The sequence below is a fragment of the Vombatus ursinus genome, unplaced genomic scaffold (genome assembly GCF_900497805.2).
Source record: "Vombatus ursinus unplaced genomic scaffold, bare-nosed wombat genome assembly UNPS02000546.1, whole genome shotgun sequence".
Classification (NCBI taxonomy): Eukaryota; Metazoa; Chordata; class Mammalia; order Diprotodontia; family Vombatidae; genus Vombatus; species Vombatus ursinus.
In genome coordinates, this window is record NW_020940324.1 from 623,024 (window position 1) to 638,771 (window position 15,748).

General features: G+C 41.9%; 1 protein-coding gene across 1 annotated transcript in view; it reads left to right on the plus strand.

Annotated features, from left to right (window-relative positions):
* POLRMT (RNA polymerase mitochondrial) overlaps positions 1-15,748 on the plus strand; it is a 47,557-nt gene that overhangs the window by 10,864 nt on the left and 20,945 nt on the right. The window contains exons 4-7 of the mRNA XM_027859123.1: positions 553-683; positions 4,681-4,867; positions 5,517-5,663; positions 13,132-13,290. Coding sequence (XP_027714924.1) covers positions 553-683; positions 4,681-4,867; positions 5,517-5,663; positions 13,132-13,290 — 624 coding nt within the window. The remainder of the gene's footprint in view (positions 1-552; positions 684-4,680; positions 4,868-5,516; positions 5,664-13,131; positions 13,291-15,748) is intronic.

The following is a 15,748-nucleotide window of genomic DNA, read 5'->3' on the forward strand; positions in this document are numbered from 1 at the left end:
GAGGTAGCTATCCCCATTTCACAAATGAGGAAACTAAAGTTCAGAAAAATTAATCAGCCCTGGCCTGTGACTACACTAGAAGGCCTCCTCAGCTCTTGCCCAGTGCAGGTGGAGGATGTTCCTGCCTGGGTAGCCCACTTCCCTCCATCCTGCCCATTTTTCCCATGGTGACACCCTTTTGCTTCTGCCTCCATTGTGCCCATGTCTGCATCCTTTATGGAAGCTATTAAAGTTGGGGACAAGTGGCAGCTCTGTCATCAGTGTGGATTGGGCTCTCTAACTCTCACTAGGTGTTGCTTTCTTCTCTTTTTGGCAGCAGAGTGGGGCAGGTAATGTTTTGGGGGAGGGGAATCATTACAACAAGTGTGAACCCAGGTAACTTAACAAATTTGGTTAAGGAGGGAGGGGGGAGGCACAGTACAGAGATCATTTGACTGAGGGGCAGTGGACAATGTTGGTGGGATTATTGGAAAGGGGTGGTTCCACCGAAGGCCTGGGTAAGGCTTCTGTGACTAAGAGCTCAGGCCTTTTGTCTATTTCCCCTTCTCTCAGGGATCCTTGCATCAAATAAGCACCTTGTTTTCCGTGATGAATGAGTCGGGGCTGACTCCTGACCTGGTTTCCTATGCTTCAGTTCTGGAGTGTATGGGTCGAGTAAATGCAGACTTCAAAATCATCGAGAGGTAAAGCTGCCCCTGGGCCTACTGATGGTTCCCTTTCTACTCAAGCATGCCTTTTATCTCCCTGGGAATCAGTGCAGTGTGTATATGGCACCCCTGTGCCATTCTGCTCTGCACTCCCTTTGTTCAGAGATCTGGAGGTGGTCACCTGGGCCAGTCCTTTCACTTTTTTTTTTTTAAGGCAATTGGGGTTAAGTGACTTGCCCAGGGTCACACAGCTAGTAAGTGTCAAGTGTTTGGTCTGAGGCCGGATTTGAACTCAGGTCCTCCTGACTTCAGGGCCGGTGCTCTATCTACTGCGCCACCTAGCTGCCCCCAGTCCTTTCACTTTAGAAGTGAGGAAAAAGAATCAGCAAAGTGAAGTGACTTACCCCAGGTCACACAAGTTGAAAAGCCAGGATTTGAGCCCAGGTCCTCTGATTCCAAAGCCAGTGGTTCTGTACAGAAGGACCTTGGAATTAAACTGAAGTTCTACTTCTCCAGTCCTCCAAGGGTTTCAGCTTTCTACAACTCTCATCCCAGACTTCAGCTGCTCTCTCCAGGTCTTGGTCTTAGTCCTGATCTGAACTTACTGGCAGCTTACTCACTGAGCACACATATTGTGCTGGTGGTGGCTTGCTTGGTCCCCTCACCCCCTCTGAGCATTTCTGAGCCCAGGCTCAGGTCTACAGTCCACAAATCCTGCAGGTAATCCAAGTCTCTATTCCCAGATCATTTGCTATCTGGTGCCCTGTCCCTCCTTGAAAGGCCTTTTTAATATTCTCCCCAAAGACTGATGTCAGGGGCTAGACTTGCCGCATAGGGCCTCTTTCCAGCTTCAGTGTCCTATGGTCCTGTTCCTTTTCACCTTCTTGGGGGGCCTGAGACCCCAGGGGACAGAGAGTTCTGAGAGAGGAGGGAAAGGAAAGGGCTTTGCTGAGAACTGTTTGGGTTGCCCTAATTGTGGAGGTAGTAAAAAAAAGAGCTGACAGGAGGGACAGTAGTTCCCAGAAGCCTCAAGTGGCGGTGCGGTGGGAGGGAAGTGGGGAGCTGTCCTCTGGTGGGCACTTTGGTCAGGTCCAAACACTAAGGTCAAAAGTTCTTGCTGTTCAGGAGCACATCCAAGGTAGAGCAAGTGGTAGGAAGTCTTCTGGGTGACTTGACTTGGGTCCTCTCTCACTTGCTTTTCCTCATTCTTTCTGCCAGTGGAGGCCTTCGCCAGATTCCTTCCTGACCCTGCCCTCTCTGGGAATCAATAGTTCTTTCCCCCTCCCCTATCCCAGCACTTGACATTTTTGCAAAGTGCTGTTGGAACCTTATAATATTCTTGTGAGGTAGATACTGCATTTTACAGGGGAGGACACTGAGCTAGAAAGGTTAAATAACTTGTAGATGATCATTTAGCTAATTGTCACTGGAGGGAGTTGAGCCTAAGTGTTCCTAATTTTATAGCCTAGTACTCTGTCTACCAGGCCACACTGAAAAGTATCTTTTTTTTCCTTTTCCTTTAAAAAAAAAGAAATTTTCAGTTTGTTCCCCTCCCCCATCTATTGAGAAAATAAAACCCATTACAGATATGTGTAGTCATGCAAAACATGTTTCCACATTAGCCATATTCCACCTTTCTACAACATCCCCCCCCCAAAAAAAATAAAAGCAAGAAGAAGAAAGAAGAAAATATACTTCGGTCTGCTCTCTGAATCCATCAGCTCTCTTTCTGGAGGTGTGTAGCATGTTTCAGCATGAGTTCTTTGGGATTGTGGTGGATCTTTGTATTGATCAGTTACTGAGTTTTCCAAAGTTGATTTTTGTAATTTTACTATTTATAATAGTAGCAGTTTACAGTATTACTGTTACAGTATAAATAGTTCTCCTGGTTCTGTACACTTCACTATGCATCAGTTCATACTAGTCTTCCCAAGTTTTTTTTAGGAAAAAAAGAGGTGGGGGGAAGAGGTGGTCTTACCAAATTATTTTTGTGATGCAGTATAGTCTTTATCCCTAAGCCAAGGAGAATCAAAAGAGAGAAAGAAAACTATAAACCAATATCTCTAGTGAAATTGATGCAAACATATTAAATACAATATTACAAGAAGACTACAGCAACATGTTTTTTTTTTGGTGAGGCAATTGGGGTTAAGTGACATGCCCAGAGTCACACAGCTAGTAAGTGTCAAGTGTCTGAGGCTGGATTTGAACTCAGGTCCTCCTGACTTCAGGACTGATGCTCTATCCACTGCACCACCTAGTTGCCCCAACTATAGCAACCTATCACAAAGATCATGCATTATGACCAGATTGGATTTATATCAGGAATGCAGGACTGGTTATTAGGAAAACTATAAACAAAATTGACTATGTTAATAACAAGATACAAGAACAATAAAATTCGTGATTAAATCAATAAAAGCAGAAGAAGCTCTTGACAAGCTACAGTTCTGTTAAAAACACTAGAAAGCACAGGAATACGTGGATCTTTCCTTAATATGATAAATAGTATCTATCTAAAACCAAGAGGCAAAGTTCTCTGTAAAGGCCTTTGTAGTGAGATCTAGGGTAGAGCAAAGATGTCCTCTAGTGTCATTACTATTCAGTAGAGCTTTAAGAATGCTAACTTATAGCAGTAAAACAAGGAGAAGAAATGGAAGGAGTAAGCAGGGGCAAAAAGGAAAGAAAATACTGTTTTTTGGCAGATAATATGATGGTTTACTTAGAAAACCCTAGAGAGATTACCAAAAAACTAATCAAGACGACCTTTTCAGCAAAGTTTCAGGATATTAAAAAACACAGAAGTGAGCAGCTGTTTTGGGTATTACCAATAAAATTCAGCTGGAGAAATAAATTCCACTTAAAATAACATATATAAAAAAGTATAAAATACTTGAGAATCTGTCAAGACACACATAGGAACTATATGAACACAAATATGAAACACTTCAACAAATAAAGACATATTTAAATAATTGGAGAAATAGTCATTGCTTATGGATAAGCCAGTGAGCCAATATAATAAAAATGTTACTGTCACTTTAATTAATTTATTCACTTAAGATCAGGTTACTAGTGCCATGTTAATCAAACCACTAACGAAGTACCAAGCACCAACATTTTAAAGAGCTAGAAAAAAATAATACAATTCATTTGGATGAATATAAATTCAAGAAATTCACAGAAAGTGATGAAAACAAGTGAGAAAGAAGGAGGCTTAGCAGTACCACATCTCAAACTGTACTACAAAACAGTAATTAAAAACAGTCTGGTACTGGTTTAGAAATAGGTTGATCTGGGGAATAAATTAGAGATATACAGAAACAAACAAGCATAGTAGCCTAGTGTTTGTTAAACCCAGAGATCCTAGCTGTTGCTACAAGAGCTCACTATTTGACAAAAACTGTTGGGAAAACTGGAAAACAGTCTTACAGAAAGTAGATGTGGACCAGCATTTCACACTGAATACCAAGATAATCTCCAAATGGGTCCATGACTTTGGCATTAAAAGTGACATCATAAACAGCTTAGGAGGAATAAGAACGAAATGACCTGTCAGACCTATGTAGAGAAGAGTTCATTATAAAACAAGGGATAGATAGACTCAAGTGAGGTAAAATTTTGATTACATAAAATTAAGAATCTTTGCATCAGGTTCTCCTTCATTCTTACCTTTGATAAATCTGGTCTTCCTTCAGGGCTCAGCTCTGGTGCCACCACCATCATGAAGCCTTCCCACCTAGCAAATAGTGCTCTTCCTCTTCAGATATTTCTGAAAGTACTTGGATGTCTTGGCTTCACTCCCTATCTTATACTTCTCTGTCTGGGAATCTTTATGTTGTGAGTTCCATACGGGACAGGCAAGGTCTATTCTGTTTTTGGCTTTTTGTTTGCAGTATAAAGCATAATGCCTCTGGCACGTAGTAGGAGTTTCATTACTAGTTGCTGAATTAAATTATCCTAAGGAGACATTAAATCTATAAAGGAGGGAACCACTGGCCCTAGCTTCTTATTTGTCTGCCTTTCCACACAGCTGTCTGAAGCAGATGGTGACAGATGGCCTGCAGCTGGAGAACCTTTTCCACAAGGGGGCACTCCACAAGCAGGAGAGGATGATGGTGCTGAAAGCCATCCAGAAGGTGGAGCCAGGATTCTCACCCCCCCCAGCATCCTCCCACAAGATCGCCATATCTCCTCTGCTTAGAGACTTCTATTCCAAGGTGACCTTGGGCGTCCTTTTGATTCACTTCACTCAGGGCTGTGAGGGCACTTAGCTCATTCTACCGCAAGTCCATGTTTTGAATAGGGCTTGTCTTGAGGCTGTTCCTTTGGAGAAGCTGAAGGGCTCCGGTCCCTGGGCTTGAGTCCTGCTTCTTCCAGTTACTAGCACCATCATTGTGAACGAGTTCATTCCTCTTTCTGAGCCTGTTTTCTCCCCTTTAAAACCAAGGGGTTGGACCATACTATTCTGTGGTCCTTTTAGACTGTCAGAGTTTGTGAATAAAGAGCAGCAGAAACTCTTTGATGGTCATTGCAGAATCATGCTGATAACCCCAGAGGCTCAGAAGGGGTTAGGATAAAAGGTCTGGATGACAGGTCATCCATAAGGTCATCATAAGAGAAATCAGGACTGCACTGTTAGGAAAGACAGTCATACTTCTTGGTGCTTACTGTCATAGGTGGGCTCCTTCCTGAGGGAGAGGCTCTTGGACTGCTGGAGGGTGACCCTTTGTTTCTACGCCATGTCAAGCCATGTCTGGCTTTGATTGGCTGCCTTCTCATCTCATCTGTGCCTCTCCCCCCATTGGTGGGGTGGTCAAGAATTAACTTCTGTGATGTATAATTGGTGTTACTGTTTTGGGTTTGTAGGAGAAGCCTGCGTCTTACCCGAAGCTGCCACTGCCTCTGCTCGAGCTGCAGAAACGCTTCCAGCAGCAGCTAACGTTGGAGTCAGCCATGACAATCACTATTGACTCGGTGGAGAAGACACCAGTAACGAAAAATAGTTGTCAAGCAGTGAGTCCTCTATTCTCCTGCCGTCTCTGATCTCAGATCCATCTGTCCTGTCACCCACCCTCTCCCCCTGTGGCCTGCATTTGATCTAGGGGTTGCAAGTTGCTGCTGAGCTCCAGGGAAGCCGCCTGCTCTTCTGGGAACCTCATACACACTTGTCAGTTGCCTGCTCTTTTCTTCTCCCCCCAGGGGTGGGGCTAGTTTCTTGAGGTTGGCTAAGGGGACTGGCCTGGGTGTATTGCAGCCACATGTTTGGCTAACGATATAGAAAGGAAAGGGTTGGTGGCCCAGAGGCAAGAGAGGAAAGTGTAGGTATCACTGACTCCGGAGAAAAGAGAAAGAAGGGACCTAGAAGATTTCAGGAAACCTTTCAAGATATCATCCCATTCATAGAATGCACATTACAGTGGAGCTGCCATTCACAGCTTATCCAGGGGTAGGAGAGGCTTGGCTATAGCGAAGGAGAAAGAGAAGATAAGGCAGGGTCAGTGAGAACTAGATGGAAACCCTTCTCCTCAGAGCTCCTCAAAAGCACATCTCAGCGCTGGCATTGCTGCCATCTTACTCTCTCCATTCAACTGGGCATCTTTTTCATTTCTGCCATCTCTGCTTTAGCCCTTAGCACCTTGTGTCTGAATTGTTGCAGTAGCTTCCCAGTTGGATGCCAAAATCTCTGTCTAATCCACAACATTAGCAGGAATCCCCTCTAATGCATACCTAACAAACAAAGGGTTGTCCAGCCTCTACTTGAGATTCCTGGAACGGGGAACTCACTACTGCCTCTCAGAGCAGCCCATTCTTTTTGGGGAGAGTTTTCAGTGTTAGGAAGTTTTTTCTTACATTGAATTGAAATCTCTTTCTCTGCACCTTCTACCCTTTGCTTATAGTTCTTCCCTTTGAGGCTAAGCAGCAAAGTTTGCCATAATGACCCTTAAGATATTTTAAGGTAGCTACATAGTCTTTATTTAAGTCTTCCCTTCGTCTAGCTACACAACTTTCAATTCTTCAGCCAATTGCCGTGGCACGATTTCCATGCTACTCACCATCCTGGTTACCCTTCTTCACATGTGCTTCCATTTGTCAGAATTCTTTCTAAAATGGGCTACCCAGACTTGAGCACTGTGAATTAGGGCTTCTCATCTAATTCTAAATGCTAAGCCTCTATTCACACAATTTAATCTTGGGTTACTTGGTAAAGGGAGCTGCCGTGTGCCATTGGTGACTCTTTGTACTTGTGGCTGTTGTTGTTCAGTCATTTTTAGTTGTGTCCTACTCTTTGTGACCCTTTTGGGGTTTTCTTGGCAAAGATAGCGGGGTGGTTTGCTATTTTCTTCTCCAGCTTATTTTATTTTATTTATTTTTATTTTTTCAAAATTATGTAATAAATACTATACATTGTTTTCAAAGCTACCCAGCTTTTCTGTGCTTCCTTCTAAGTTTTCTTTTGTTCTCTGCTGTGCACTTTTTATTTTTTTTCTTTCTTCCCCACCCCACCCTTGAGAAGGCTATACATGTGAATATAAACACACACACACACACACACGCATACATACACATACATACGTACGCATATACATACATATATGCAAAACCATATTATACATACTTTTGTTAGTTTTTTCTCTGGAGGTGGATAGCATCTTCCTTCATAGGTCCTTTGTAGTTGGTTTGAGTATTTATGATACTCAAGATGAATTAGTCATTCAAAGTTGTTCTTAGGACAATGTTTCTATTATTGTGTATGCTATTGTCTTGGTGCTGCTCATTTTGCTTCTCATTTTTTTCATGCAAGTCAGTCAGCTCATCATTTCTTATAATACAGTAGTATTCCATCACAATCATATACCAAAGCTTGTTTAGCCATTCCCCAGTTGAAGGGCATCTACCATTTTAGCCAATCTGATAGAGGTGAGATGATCTCTCAAAGTTTTCATTTCTCTAATCAATAATGATTTAGAGCATTTTCTTATATGACTGTATATAGTTTTGATTTCCTCATCAAAAAACTGCCTGTCCATATCCTTTGATCAGGTATCGGTTGGAGAAATGAGTCTTCTGCTTGTAAATTTGGCAAAGTTCTTTATGTATTTGAGAAATGAGACCTTTATCTGAGAGACTTGTCTATGACAATTTTCCCCCAATTTTCTGCTTTCCTTCTAATCTTGGCTACATTGGTTTTATTTGTACAAAAACTTTTAAATTTAATATAGTCGAAATTGTCCATTTTATATCTCACAGTGCCCTCTTTCTCTTTATTCATAAATTGTTCTCCTATTCATGAGTCTGATAAGTAATATGTTCCATATTCTAACTTTCTTATGATAATTTCCTTTATATCTAGGTTATATATCAATTTTGATCTTATTTTAGTACATGGTTTAAGATATTCATCTATGCCCAATTTCTGCCAGACTGTTTTCCAGCTCTCCCAATAATTTTTAGCAAATAATGATTTCTTATCACAAAAACTTAACTCTTACATTTGTCAAGTACAGGGTTATCCTCCTATTCCTTAATCTAGGCACCCTTTTAAAAGTCCCTCCCTTGTCCTATCCACTCAGCCTCTTATTTCTTTATAAATTTAGAGGACAGTTATACCCTTCTAGATGTATATGTTGTTCCCACAGTTCTGATAAGAGTAAGGTTCCAGCATTACCAGCCCTCTACCCCTCACTTGTTTCTTCTGTATCATATTCATACCTCATTTGTATGAGCTAATTGCTCCTTCTTACTTCTCTCTAGCCAGTTTTATTTTTTAGAAACAACCCATCATACTCGGCTCAGTCCAAGCTTTGCTTTCAAATTACCCAAGTAATGATGACTGTCCTAAGAGAACTCACAATATTTTCACATATAAGAAGTAAACAGTTTGACCTTATTGAGTCCCTTATAATTCGGCTTAAATGTTTACCTTATGTTTCTCCTGAATCTTATATATCAAATTTTCCATTCAGTTCTGGTCTTTTCATCATAAATACCTGAAAGTCTTTCACTTCATTGAATGCCCATTTTTTTTGTTCAGGATTATACTCAACTTTGCTGGGTAAGTTATTTTTGGTTGTAACCCCAGCTCTTTTGCTCTTTAAAATACTATGTTCTAAGACCTGTAATCTTTTAATGTAGAAGCTGCTAGATCTTGTATAATCCTGATTGTAGCTCTGCAGTATATAAGTTGTTTTTTTCTTGTTGCTTGTAGTATTTTCTCTTTAACCTGGAAGCTTTGAAACTTGTCTATGATATTCCTGTAAGTTTTCTTCCTGGGATCTTTTTCAGGTGATGATGGGTGGATTTTTCCTATTTCCACTTTACCCTCTCATTCTAAAATTTCAGGGCAATTTTCCTTAATAATTTCTTGTAATATTGTATCAAGATTCTTTTTTTGGTTGTAACTTTCAGGTAGTCCAGCAATTCTTATATTGTTTCTCCTCAATCTGTTCTCCAGATCCTTTATTTTTCTAATAAGATGTTTCATTCTCTTCTATTTTTTCATTCTTTTGAGATTTTATTTTATTATTTCTTGGTGTCTTATAATGTCATTAGCTTCCCCTTGTCTAATTCTAGTTTTCAAGGAGTTATTTTCTTCCTTAAGTTTTTGGATCTCTTTTTCCAATTAGATGAATTTCTTTTCATAATTTTCTTGATTTTCTTGGATTGTTCTTATTTTTTTTCCTCATTTTTCCCCAATTTGTCTTATTTGATTTTTGAAGTCCTTTTTCAGTTCTTCCAAGAACTGTTTTTGACTTGTGACCATTTGATTTTTCTCTTTGAATTAGGAGTGGATTTTTAACTTCACTAATCTGAATTATGAACCCAGTTTTTCTTTATTCCCTTAGTAGCTGTCTGTGGTTGGGTTCTTTCTCTTTTGCTTACTCCTTTTTATTTTGTTTTCTCTTATTTTAGCAGTTTATTATTGTAATTGACTTTAGTCCCAGGGTGAGGGGAATGGTGCCCCAGGCTTCAGGTCCTTCTTACTATTATTTTCTGAGACTCAACCTTGGGCACTTCTCTTTACCCCTAAATCACAGCTATGGCCCCCAGCCATGCTGTGCTAGAAAAATGCTCTTACTCCCTGCAGTCCCTCCAGCAGCTACAAACTTCAGCTCTTCCCTCTGCCCTGGTGCTAAAAGCAGGGACTCCACTCTCCTGCAAGTGCCTCCAGTCAGCAAGGTCTCCACCAAGCAGACCTTGCCTAGTGAGCACACCTGTGCCTGGCATCCCTTGACAGCAGAGGGTCCTTCAGCCCTCCCCCACTTACATATATCACTGTCTGTGAGGTGAGAGAGAGGGTCACACACAGGCAGTTGGGAAAAGCTGGGCTTCAAAGCCCAGATGTTCGATTTCAAATCCAGTGTGCTTTACACTGGACAGCTCTGCCCCTCTGTTATACAGTTTCCTCAGTTCATTTGTCTCTCATCATATACTTCCACTTAAAACACAATCACACTCTTTATCTCTTTGCTGTTGGCCTAGCTCTAGGCAGAGGCTGCCTCCCAGGCCCAGCTGTCCCCAGAGCTTGTTGGTTGTTGATTCAGTGCAGTTGCCCTGCAGGTGTTTGCACTTTACTCTGGCCACACCTGTGCCCCTGGAGGTCAAGTCTTTCCTGAGAGGACCTCAGGGTGTCTTAGGAGGACAACTACTTTACCCTATTTATTTCTGCTATTCTACATTCATTTTGAGGTGATGTTCTGGAATTTGGGAGAGCCTAGAATTCTCTGACCTGCTCCATTATCTTCTCAGGATCTTCCCCCTCCATCTCATTTTACAGATGAGGAGCTGAGGCACACAGTTAAGTGACTTGGCTAGGGTCACACAGTTAGTAAATGTCTAAGGCTAGATTTAAACTCAGGAAGATAAAGTCTTCTTGATCCAGGCCCAGCGCTCTATCCATTGTGCTGTCTAGCTGCCCACTGAAAGTCCCTGATCTTTTTCATGTGAACTCTTTGTCTAATCACACCTTCCCTGTCATATTTTTCTTAGAGTTGATTTTTTTAAACTTTATAACTTTAAATTTCTTTTTATGCCTTTCTGTGTTATTAGATTCATCCCATTGTTCTAGCCTTTTGAGGGCTTTTTACATCCTGATCCTGTCACCCAGCATATTAATTGTCCCTCCTTTTGTATTGTGTTCAAATTTGATAAGTTAACCATCTGAGATTTCATCCAAAGCATTGATAAAAATGCTTAACAACATAGAGCCAAGGACAGATCCCGAGGGCACTGCAGTAGAGACTCCTTCCAGGTTAACTCAATCAATTAATGATTACTCTTTGACTCTGGTCATTAAACCAGCTACAGAATCCTAACTGTAGTCCTCTCTTCATCTGGTCCAAGTAGGTAGCCGAAAAGATTTTTGCCAATTGCTCTGCTGAAATAGAGGTGATCTAAAGAGGGAGAATTTCCCAATCAAGGGTCTAGAAACCTTTCTTGAAAAAAACTTAAGTCACTTAACCCCATTGCCTAACCAGAAAAAAAAGAAAAGAAAAGAAACTTAGTTTAATCTGTCATGACCTCTTTTTCAAAGAGCCATGTTGGTTTTTAGTGATCCCCACTCTAAGCCATCCCTTTCACAATAATATTCACAAACTTTGCTAAGAAGTTAGGCTCATATACAACAGACATACACACACAGAGATACGTAGCTTTGCGAAGGATTGAAGTTAGGCACATAGACCTAGAGTTTTGAGGCTCTACCCTCTTTCCCTTTTTTGAGCATTGGGTTAACATTTATTTCCCTGTCACCAGCCCTACCCTTTCTTACATAAGACTTTTTAAAGATCATTGAGGGCCTCTCAGTAGCCATACAGGAGCATAGATATATAGCTGAAAGGGAACTTAAAGGTTTTTTAGTGTAATTTCTTCTGGAGGTAAGTGAGGCTCAGAGAAGTAGAATTATTTGCCCAGGGTCACACACCGGCAGTTGGGAGAAGCTGGGCTTCAAAGCTCAGACCTTCGATTTCAAATCCAGTGTGCTTTACACTGGACAGCTCTGCCCCTCTTAACACAGTTCCACGGTTCGCTTGTCTCCCATCATATACTTCCACTTAGAACACAGTCACACTCTTTATCTCATTGTTGTTGGCCTAGCTCAAGGATGGGGAACCTGCAGCCTCGAGGCCACATGTGGCCCTCCAGATCCTCAATAAAAGGATTTGTTCTGTAAAATTTGGACTCAGTCAAAAGGCTGTACAGAATTTGTTCTGTGGAGTCTGGATTCAGTCAAAGGGCTGTACTTGAGTACCTAGAGGGCCACATGTGGCCTCAAGGCCACAGGTTCCCCACCCCTGGCCTAGCTCCTTGGGTGCCCTGCAGGATTCAGACATTTCACACCCATCCTTAATATCCCCCTACCCTCCACCCGGGCTGATTTTTCTTCGTGATTGTACAGTGCAGTCTTGTATTCCCTAGCTTTTTTCCTTCTTATTTCCTCAAGGACTTGGACAACTGTTTCTTACAATTATGAAAGAATCCTTAAATTTAAACATTGAGTGATTCTTAGTCATCAGTTACAGGTGAGGAAACTGAAGCCAAGTTCTTTTACTCTAGGAATTGGTGGTGTGAGTTTGGTCAAGGTCCAGTGGATATTCTCTTACCATCTCTTTGCCTGGATTTCAACTCCATGTTAACCCTTTTTGTTTTATCCTTCACAATTTAAATATGGTTGTTTTTGATAGAGGAAACGAAGTAAATTGAGTAGTAAAGAAGTATTGAGTAAATCTGCTGTCTTTTTGTTATCATCACCCATCTTTTCCAAGCACTCCTTATTTGAACTTCCTTTTGGCACCTGTTGGTGGTCTTTCTTGCCCTTGACCTGCCCTTCACCAACTGATAGGCCCGTCATTGTGCAGCACTACTTTGCCATCAGGTCATCCCCTCTCAGTCACCCCTGCCAAGAACCTTCCTTCTCTTCTAGCTCCCTGTAGGAGAAAGTCCAAATTCCTCAACCTGGCATTCCAGGCCCTTACTAGTCCAGGGCCAGTGCTCTATCCACTTCGCCACCTAGCTGCCTTGCTGGATGAATTCTTGCCTTTCTTCCTCCGGTTCCTGCTGATTGGAACACCACCCCCTTGGAGTAGCCCCCTGCCCTCCCTTAGACTAAGTATGATTTCTTCAAGGCCCTGCTTGAGTCCCATTTCTTTGGTGGAACCTTCTTTGAGTTTTCTGGTCTTCCTGGATCACCCCCTCTTTTGGTCAGACTGGGTCACTCACCTGGATGGACGAGCTTCAGGAAGCTGAGTCAGAGAATGTCAGAGCAGAGGATGCGGAATTCCTGTAATCAGACGTTGAAGAAGGGACTGCAGCTCAGAGAAGTGTTATCACCATTCTAAACTGGTCTATATTTTTTCTCCTCAGTTTAGTAAAATCGGAAACTTCTCAAAGACAGGACTTGTGTTCCCAGCTAGCATAGTGGCCTGCTTAGCAGACCCTTAGGCAGTATGAAATCATAATGACGGCCCACTTTCTGTCTTTGCAGAGGAACCTTCTCAAGGACCTTAAATCCCAGTGGCGGAAGGCCTTGTTGAAGACATTCAGGGAGACAAAAGCCCACATGAGTACACAGCACAGCCAGGCCAGCCTTTACCCCTACCTGTGCCTACTGAAGAACAGGGATTATGTGGACCTCATGATGCAGGTAAGCAAGGTGACCTCCTGGTGCCCTAGGCCTGTGCCCCAGTGAGAGAGGGAGGCACTGTGAACTTAGCTGCTGGTGCCTGTGGGATGGCTCATATCCAGGGGAATTCCCAGACTAGACTACCAGGGAACAGTCAAGGGCACGGCTCTTCTGCTTTGAACTGAGGGTAGACACCAGGCCAGCAACTTGGGTTGGGCAGGCCTAAAGCCTTTGCTGAGAGGAACAGGGTGTGTGTCAGCAGAAGCTACCCATCTTCCTAAATCTGTTTGTGGTGGGGGCAGGGGAAAGGGATGAGGAGCATTTGGACTGATCATGATGCCTGGGCTGGAAGGATTTTCCTTACCACATTGTGCTACTAAATACCACAGACACGTATGTGAAACAGCCAGCCCCAGGCTGAAGAGGGTGGTGCTCAGAGTCCCCACTCACTCCCCACAGTTTCCTGGGAATCCTGTAGTCCCCACACTCTGTTGTCTTCAATAACCCCAGCCCCTCTGGGAACCTGGCACTCCTGGTCCAGAAGAGGAAGGAAAACCCTTCTTTCCTTTATCTCAGAGAGAAATAGAGAAGTGACAAAGATAGCAAAAAGGATTTAAGAGCAAAACTTTCTTTTTCCCCTCCACTTAATAGTATTTTATTTTTTCCAATTACATGTACAGATAGTTTTTAGCATTCCCTTTTATGAGATTTTAAGTTCCAAATTTTTCTCCCTCCCTTCCCCCTCCTCAAGACAGCAAGCAATCTGATATAGGTTATACATGTACAATCATATTAAATATATTTCCACATTAGTCATGTTGGGAAAACAGAATCACAACAAAAGGGGAAAACCATGAGAAAGAAAAAACAAAAAAAAGTGAGAATAGTATGCCTTGATCTGTATTTAGACTCTATAGTTCTTTAAGAGCAAAGTTTCTTAAAGAAATTAAGGGGAAAGGTCATTCAATTCAGCCAGTATTTATTCCGTGCCTGCCATACATCAGGCTGTGGACTATGTGCTGGGAACACTGAGACAGAAATGAAACAATACCTGCCCTCCATGAGTTTACCTTCTCAGAATGGGGATTGGGGTGATGACCACATTTACACAGATAAGTAAATATGTGCTACAAAAGAAAGCTTTGCTCATATTTCCAAAGGCCCAAAGTTGGTCTTTTCTTGTGCTGAACTAACCAGGGCCCTACCTCACATTCTTTCAACCCCCTAACCCCAGAGCAGTGGGGAGACAGCACCTGGAGCAGCACTGTCTGTATTCCCCCATCAGACCCTGGGAGCTGAAAATCATTAAGGTGCTGATGGGCTAAGAAAGGCCTCTTAAAGCCTTCCCATGGACACATAGCACATCAGGTAGTTCAGTAGGGAGTGATGGGGAAAGATGGCAGGAAGAAGAAAAACACCCTGAGAGGAAAGATTGGTCTCTAGAGATTGCAAGCCAGGGAGAATAGAAGGCTCTACACACTGAGGGACTGACGACCCTTTAGTAGTTGCTTTGTTGGGTTGGATTACAATAAATTCCCTACAACAAGGTCATGTATACAAATACCTTACTTGGTCCCACCTGTGAACAGTTACTTTTTTGAAGAATTTGTGTTTTTGTTGTTGTTGTTAGATTTTAAATGGAGGGGAGAGCAATTATAATTGAACTCTCACACTGTAGTTTAAAAACATTTTTAATTACCCAAATCTTAAATTTCCATCTCTCTTTTTTTAATTAATTTATTTTTAGTTTTCAACATTCACTTCCACAAACTTTTGAGTTTTAAATTTTCTCTCCCTCCCCAAGATGGCATGCAATCTGATATAGGCTCTATGTATACATTCCAATTAAATATATTTTCACATTAGTCATGTTGTAAAGAAGAATTAGAAACCATAGGAGGAACCAAAAGAAAGAAGAAACAAAACAAGACAGAAGGAAAAAAAAAAGAGCAAATAGTATGCTTCAATCTGTGTTCAGACTCCATAGTTCTTTCTCTGGATGTGGATAGCATTTTCCACCATGAGACTTTTGGAGATGTCTTAGATCCTTGCATTGCTGAGAAGAGCTAAGTCTAGCAAAGTTAGCCGTCGTACAATGTGGCTGTTACTATGTACAATGTTCTCCTGGTTCTGCTCAGTTCACTCAGCATCAGTTCACATAAGTCTTTCTAGGTTTTTCTGAAGTCTGCTTGCTCATCATTTCTTATAACACAATAGTATTTCATTACATTCATATATCACAACTTGTTCAGCCATTTCCCAATTGATGGGCATCCCCTCCATTTCTAATTCTTTGCCACCACAAAAAGAGCTGCTATAAATACTTGTGTACGTGTGGGTCCTTTTCCCATTTTTATGATCCCTTTGGGATACAGCCCTAGAAGTGCTAATGCTGGGTCAAAGGGTATGCATATTTTTGTGTGCCTTTGGGCATAGTTCCAAATTGCTCTCCAAAATAGCTGGATCAGTTCACAACTCT